The sequence below is a fragment of the Nothoprocta perdicaria genome, unplaced genomic scaffold, assembly GCF_003342845.1.
Source record: "Nothoprocta perdicaria isolate Ctin4 unplaced genomic scaffold, notPer1 scaffold_290, whole genome shotgun sequence".
Taxonomy (NCBI): Eukaryota; Metazoa; Chordata; class Aves; order Tinamiformes; family Tinamidae; genus Nothoprocta; species Nothoprocta perdicaria.
In genome coordinates, this window is record NW_020455522.1 from 168,149 (window position 1) to 174,746 (window position 6,598).

General features: G+C 43.8%; 1 protein-coding gene across 1 annotated transcript; it reads right to left on the minus strand.

Moving 5' to 3' along the window:
• Nucleotides 1-289: 289 nt before the first annotated feature.
• Nucleotides 290-3,049, minus strand: DSTN (destrin, actin depolymerizing factor). Its single transcript, XM_026041748.1, has 3 exons — nt 2,742-3,049; nt 2,436-2,512; nt 290-1,451 (listed from the first exon to the last, which is right to left on the minus strand). The coding sequence occupies exons 1-3, from the start codon at nt 2,999-3,001 to the stop codon at nt 1,342-1,344; spliced, it is 447 nt and encodes a 148-aa protein (XP_025897533.1). The 5' UTR covers nt 3,002-3,049; the 3' UTR covers nt 290-1,341.
• Between the last annotated feature and the right edge of the window lie 3,549 nt (nt 3,050-6,598).

A 6,598-nucleotide genomic window follows, 5' to 3' on the forward strand; every position in this document is an offset into this window, starting at 1 on the left:
AATCACTCACYGACCCAGGGGAGGGGAAACCCCATTTATTCAGGCTATTAGAATTTGGCACGCACAGAACATATCACAGTAATGCACTGGAGGCTAAGGGTTCTTTTTTTCTTTTTTTTTTTTTTTTTCCTCCTCTCCTCTACAGACATACAGGAAAAACTCTATGCAACTCCCATGTACAGATTACACAAAAGGAAACAGCTTTAATCAACCATTGGTGAACCATGGAAGCTTTTAAGATCTCGGTAGCTGGCACAGGAATGTTCTCTGCCCCTTCCCCCCCCATACAAAAGGCATTTCAGATCAAACTTTCTAGTAGGTGATATTTCCATGCATTTTCTACAGAATTAAAGAAGCTAACAGACAAAAAAGCCCAGGTCAAGCCATATTAATCAGACTGGTTCTACTAAGTTAAATCAACAGTAATTATGGACAAATGGACCAAGGGACCAAAGACTGGGGCCGAGAACGCCACTTACAAGAGTTTCAAGTGGTTCCTTTTCACTGTACTATACATAACAAGAGAGTCTGAAAATAAGAGCCTGCATTTGTATAAGCCTCAGAAACACCCAATCCTCTAGTACGTGTGTATTAGTGAAACTAAGGTAGTTCTAAATTAAACTATGTGGACAGTAAAGCAATTTTAATAGTATCACTCAGGCTGGGAAGGACCTCAAGACACTTCATAGTAAGAAAATTCCACCTGTAGAGCAAGTGAATTTAAGATTACTACAGCACTATGAGGTTTACAAGAGAGCAAATTAGGACTGTATCCAGAAAAGTGTGCCTATTCGYATCTTAGCTTCGTGAATAACCTGTACTAGCACTGCTCGGCAACCACAAGCACTAAGTATTTAACCCAGTTTTGGTGCCAACAGGTTGCTTTAACATAATTTTAACTACAGGTTTTAATTTTTATTTTAACCTRTTACAGGGGGAGATTTCGGAGTTTGGCAGTCTGGCTAGGAGCTTCAAAGTAATGTCTGTTTTGTTTGTTACAATTTAGAACAAAAAAAGGATAGGAAATAGACTGCTCTCACCCACCCTTTCATCCCACATATTGTGACACTGGACCAAAATTTTTGGAGGCCGTTAGTGTTAATCCAACAGGGACAGTATTGGGCTGGACAACCAATGTAAATATCAATACACCAAGATAAATCCTTAGACTTGATTTATTTAGGGTCATTTGTACATACGAGCTACATCTCCAAAGTCTACTTACTTATTCTACAAGACAGCTTCCCTACAGTTAGTGAAACCCCTGCCTAGAATGGTTGCTTTACATAACTGATATATTAAAACATGGAATGCTTGTAGAGTTGTGGCACTGTATGACATCTACACAGGACTTCCTTCAAAAGCTACGACTAGGGAGCCTCCTAGCTTCTCGGCAATACAAGCTCGGTTGAGGTCCTCTGGCCCATTTGCTTGGCATTCATGCTTTATGCCTAAAAGAGAGGCAAAACACTCAATAATGCAGCATTTCAATAGACCAGCAATCAAAAGAAAACACATACTTGGTAGTAATATTAGAACAGGCAGTGCAGTCTAGTCAAACAAGCATGTCCTGCCTCATCTATCCTGGCACGTCATAGGAGATGTCTGACTACCCACCAAATGCCCCAAATACCAGTGTAAAATCATCAAGAATAAAGTTGCCACTAGGTCAACAACTAAGATTTTGAGCCTTTTTATTCTAGGCTACCTTATGTCTCATCTCCAGCCCTACCCTGGCTATGGGCAGCTGAGGGAGCTAAACAAAGGCAATAAGATGTCTGAAAGGGGTAACTTGGCTTGCAGACTAAAAAGACTTTGTTGGTACAAGGAACTGACTGTCTGAAACTGCAGAGGTCAATAATATCTGGCTATGAGCCTTTGCAGAGATTGAGAGTAAAACTGCTTAATGTTGCAGCTTAATTAACAGGGAGCTTTGCTCCTATATTACAACAAATCATCAGAACTGCATCTGAAAATCAAGTCAATTTCTAAATACTACAGCACATTGAATTGACGAGGTTCTCAAAAGTTGAAAGTCCTCTTGCAGCTTAAGATCTCCGCTTAAGGAGCTCTTAAAATCCAGTCCAGGGTTATAAATGTAATAGTTTCTACGCTGCATGGTGGGACATGCTGCTCTGTACTGCACAGCTGTGGCTTCACACATTGCCAAGTCTGCTCTTGTCCTAAGATAGAGGTCTGAGCAGTTTTACAGCCTGAAAAATGCAGTTAAACTCTATAGTGGGGAGCTTGTTTTAGCCCTGTCACAGGGCATTTCAGCTGTGAAGCTCTTATCTGTTAGTGGTATCTTTTTTAAAAAAGGAAAAAAAAAAAAAAACAACCAGTGAAAAGTTTTACTGTTTGCTGTTACATACGTTTTACAATGTAAACATCCTAAGGCACACAGCACAGCGAGAATCATTAGCTGTATTACATACCTTGAAACTTCTTTTTGATTGCATCCTTGGAGCTCGCGTAGATCATCTTGCTTTTGAGAGGTGCCTGTTCTGGTGCCCTGATGGAGTACACCAAAGAGAGAACAGTTAATGACATGCACTATCTAGCATGGACAGAAGAAACACGCTACTATGAACAAGCAAAGTCTCCTGGCTGCAACTCAATGCAGGCACCAGGCTGTCATGACCRCTACTTGTGTCATCTTGCAATGGGCAATACAGATGCTCACACACCTCACTGACAATCCTTGGACTTCATGCTAGAAATGAGCTGTCAACATGGCTTACCACAAGAAAAACATCAGCTCTTCTTTTTTGGATTCCTTGGTCTCAAAACTTGCATCATACAAGGCATAACGGCAATCCTTCTCMGGAAGCATCTGCACAAAGTGCTTGAAAGGGTCGGTAACCGTCACACCGACATCGCCCACTAGAATCTCTTTGCCTTCTTCCACAATAATGCACTTTTTGTCTGGACTGAGGCAGAAGATGACGGCCTTCTTCCTCTTCTTAATCTCCTCAGGCGTGGAGCACTTCCGCACTTTCATGTCGTAGAAGATGCGGCAGACCTCATCGGCAACCTGCACTCCAGATGCCTGCAGAGACAAAAGAGCAAAGGCCTTTAGGGCTACCCGTTCACAACTGCTTTCAGGTACTGTCTGCCTTAAATCTGATGCTGGAAGATGAGCGATTCTGACGGCAACCACCAACGGCTTAAGGGTGGAGACAGAAGACAGTAGGCCCTCCTATTCTGGGCAAAGTTATGAATCCAGAGCCCTGAAGACAGTCACAGGCAGCTGCCAAACCAAAATGATTGTGAAGGTGGCACAGACTACTTATAGTGAATGCTATTTCAGGGTAGTTTTATTTGCATACGTACCCCCACTGCCCCGAGGAGCCGGTTGTGGCAGATCCTCTGGCACTGCAACAGTTTGATTTTTTTTACCTACATCAGGACAACTACATATTTAAGTCTACAAGCATTGCTTACACACCAAGTTTCCTATTCATTTCTAGCTTGYAATCAGATCTTAGAATATCACATAAAGCGCAATCAAATTCCATGCTTGTCACATTTATTTGAATTAGGGATCAAAAGTGACACAGCAGAGCATGAAATAGCCTTTTTATTCTCCCTCCCTTTGGAARTCAGAGGGGAAATTACTTAGTGGCACACTCCAGTGTTAGCTGCAACAGGAGGTGCAGATGCAACATTACAGATCTAATCTTAAAAGCAACTGCACACATTGAAGAGGACAAAACCTAGCACCAATAACAAGAGGYTGAACTGCATTTCCAGGCTGCTGCTTTTTTGAGGATCTTGAAAGAAAAGACTGGTATCTGTTCACAACACTGCATGCAGTGTAAACAGTGAGACTTAAAGACCACTTCTTCCCCCTAYTCATTTTGGCTCTTGTAGATTCCAATGACATTCTCCTCAGCTATGACAATTCCTATCTCAGAAGGAAATCCACCCTCCTCCCTCTGTGTAAACGGGTCCACGTCACTGCTGAGAGTATGACTAAACAGGTAAAGCCAGTGAGAGAGATACCAACTGAAAAAGGGACTAAAGGTTGTTCTTCGTTTAGCTTCCTCTCAGCCCAGCCCCAGAACAGACTCCTTAGCCTGTGACATTATTCCTTGCTCAGGGTGTGAAAGCTGGGGAAGGCAAACTGCTGAGAGCTGCTTTCAGGTTCCTGAGATATGGTTATTGACTTGCATAGCAACTGTTAAAGCTCCAACCACAGCCTACCATGCACTATCATGATACACRACCACAGATGAGCCCACGACCTCCTCTTTCCTCCAAACAACTCTTCTGCAGCCTCCCCAAAACTGGGGTAGTTCTGCTACCAGGGAAGGCAGGTCCAGGGCTGTTCCAAGCACACAGCTGCCATACGCAGACACAGATGGCAGCATCTATTATCATGGAGCCTGCCCTGATTTTGCTCAACCAGCACTTGGGAGATTTAGATGTCAATCTCACACAGCAGTGAATCTGAGACAGAAGCCTTTTTTCACCCAGTGTGGAGAGGAGAGCTCTTTCAAGACTTACTCCCATACAAAAGGGCTTCCCTCGAGGTTTACAAGGCCTGGCTTGTCTACTGAGGATAATCCACCTAGAAGTGCTCAGCATTCACTTAGGGGCAGACGCACACACAGACCAGGGACTAAGCCACTGTGCCTCAGCTGCTTGGCAGGCAGCCACCCTCCTGCATGTCTTCACCAAAGCAAGGAGAGAGCTTACTCACAGAGAAAACTGAGCAAGGGCGCTACACCAAACAAAGCAGCTCACTCACACATCACACAGAGGGGCTACACTGTRCCACAAGGTGACTGAGAGCTACTGAGGAATAAAGGTTTCTGCCCTTCTATCCTTGAACCCACCTGCAGGTGGTGCCAATCAAGAGCTCTTTGGGAAGACTCCGAATGTTTAAGACTGCCCTAGTAAAGCAAATAGCAGAGCAACTAAAGCTACTCTATCATTCACTAGGGACAAATCCACATGYGAGTGCAGGACAACACTTTTTCCCTCGAGGTTTGTCTTTTAGCTAACACCATCTCAGTAACTGGCAGCAGATATCATCAGGGCTGCACATATCTATCCATATCTACCTCCCTGGCAGCTTAAAGTTTCAAAAAGAAAATGATTAGCAAGACTGAACTATCTGGGGATCACGGAGCCTCGTTAACCTACAGGAAGTAGTTATTGCCTCCTACAACTTTTTGCCAAGAAGGCAGCAACTAACAGGAATTGATGAAGAGGGGGGTTATCAACTTCTCTTACTTAGTTAATACTTAGCAGGGAGACAGAAAGAACCAGCAGTGACAGAGCTGCAAGCAAATGCAGACTATGTGGCCAAAAGCATATSCTTGTGTTACTGCAGAGCCAAAAACACAGCTCTGAGCTGGGAGACAACTTGTTTCCTTATAAAGAAATTCAACACCGCTGGCAAGTTGATTCAAATTCCAAAAATGTTGACAGTACTCAGTCTGGAAACTCAAATTTGCTGTTAATCTGCAGCAGATAACYGGGAGCAACCCAAAGCAGGAAGAATAAGACTCAAAACAAAATTTTTACTTCTCAAAGCAAGCAATTGTTAGTAGCCAATGCTACTCCTTTCCCCAGCTGCTGGGCAGCCCCGGGTTTATTGTACAGGCTGATACCAGCAGCTAACACAGTGCCTGGCACAATGCACATTTGTTTTCCCAGAAAATCCTATAGCTGTGCCACGACATGGGTTGAAGCAAATCTAGAAATGGATTGTGTCTTAAATCTACATTTTTAAGCACTCAACTTGCACTCACAATGTAGCTAATTGCTTCCAAAAGAGAGAATGCATTGCTGTAACTTTAGGGTTCCCTCATCAAGCTTCCCAACAGGTTTATTTCAGCTAAGATTGCTTCGTAAACATAAAAAAAAAAATCTATGCATGTTTTGCTGCAACGTGGTTGCAATCATCCTGTGAAGGGCAGCAGTGGGATGACTGTTAAGGGCACTGGAATAAGGGGAAATGTTTTTAGTCTGAATTTTCTCTTTGGGCCGCTATTATTCTGCTTGCAAGGTTCAACACAGCACATTTATTGTTAACTGGTGCATTCGGGCTCGAACACTGCACAGCTAAGGCAAAGCTACCTTGGTTCTGTTCCATGTTTAGTAATAAAGCAGTTATCCCAAGCTGGTTTATCTATATGGGTGGTTATTCATTGAGCAGTATATACTGCATCTACTCAAAGGCTACAAGCCCAGGAGCTGCTACTGTTTTGATGCAAGGAGGCTCACTGACCCTCCTGAGAAGCAGGAAGAAGGCAAGACACCTCATAAGCAGATGGAAAATTGAAGWGCACATTCGAGTGAACCTGCAGGTCTCCTCTAAGGGAGTCCCACAGTAAAAACAAATTCTTTTCCCCCAAACTTCCTGCACCTATCACAAGGGTGGCACATTCGCATCGCAGTGCTGTCGATTTTCCTTTGGTGTCTGCTTTGTACTTCCACAGCCGGCCGCAGGCACATGAGGCAATGCTTGCATTTAATGCCTTGTCAGCACGCACTGCACTGCAGTAACCAGTGTTTCTCACTCCTCTCAGAGCSCTGTTGTTCCTGCCCTAAGGGCAAAGCAATGCGGGAGCCTTGAGAGCAGGGA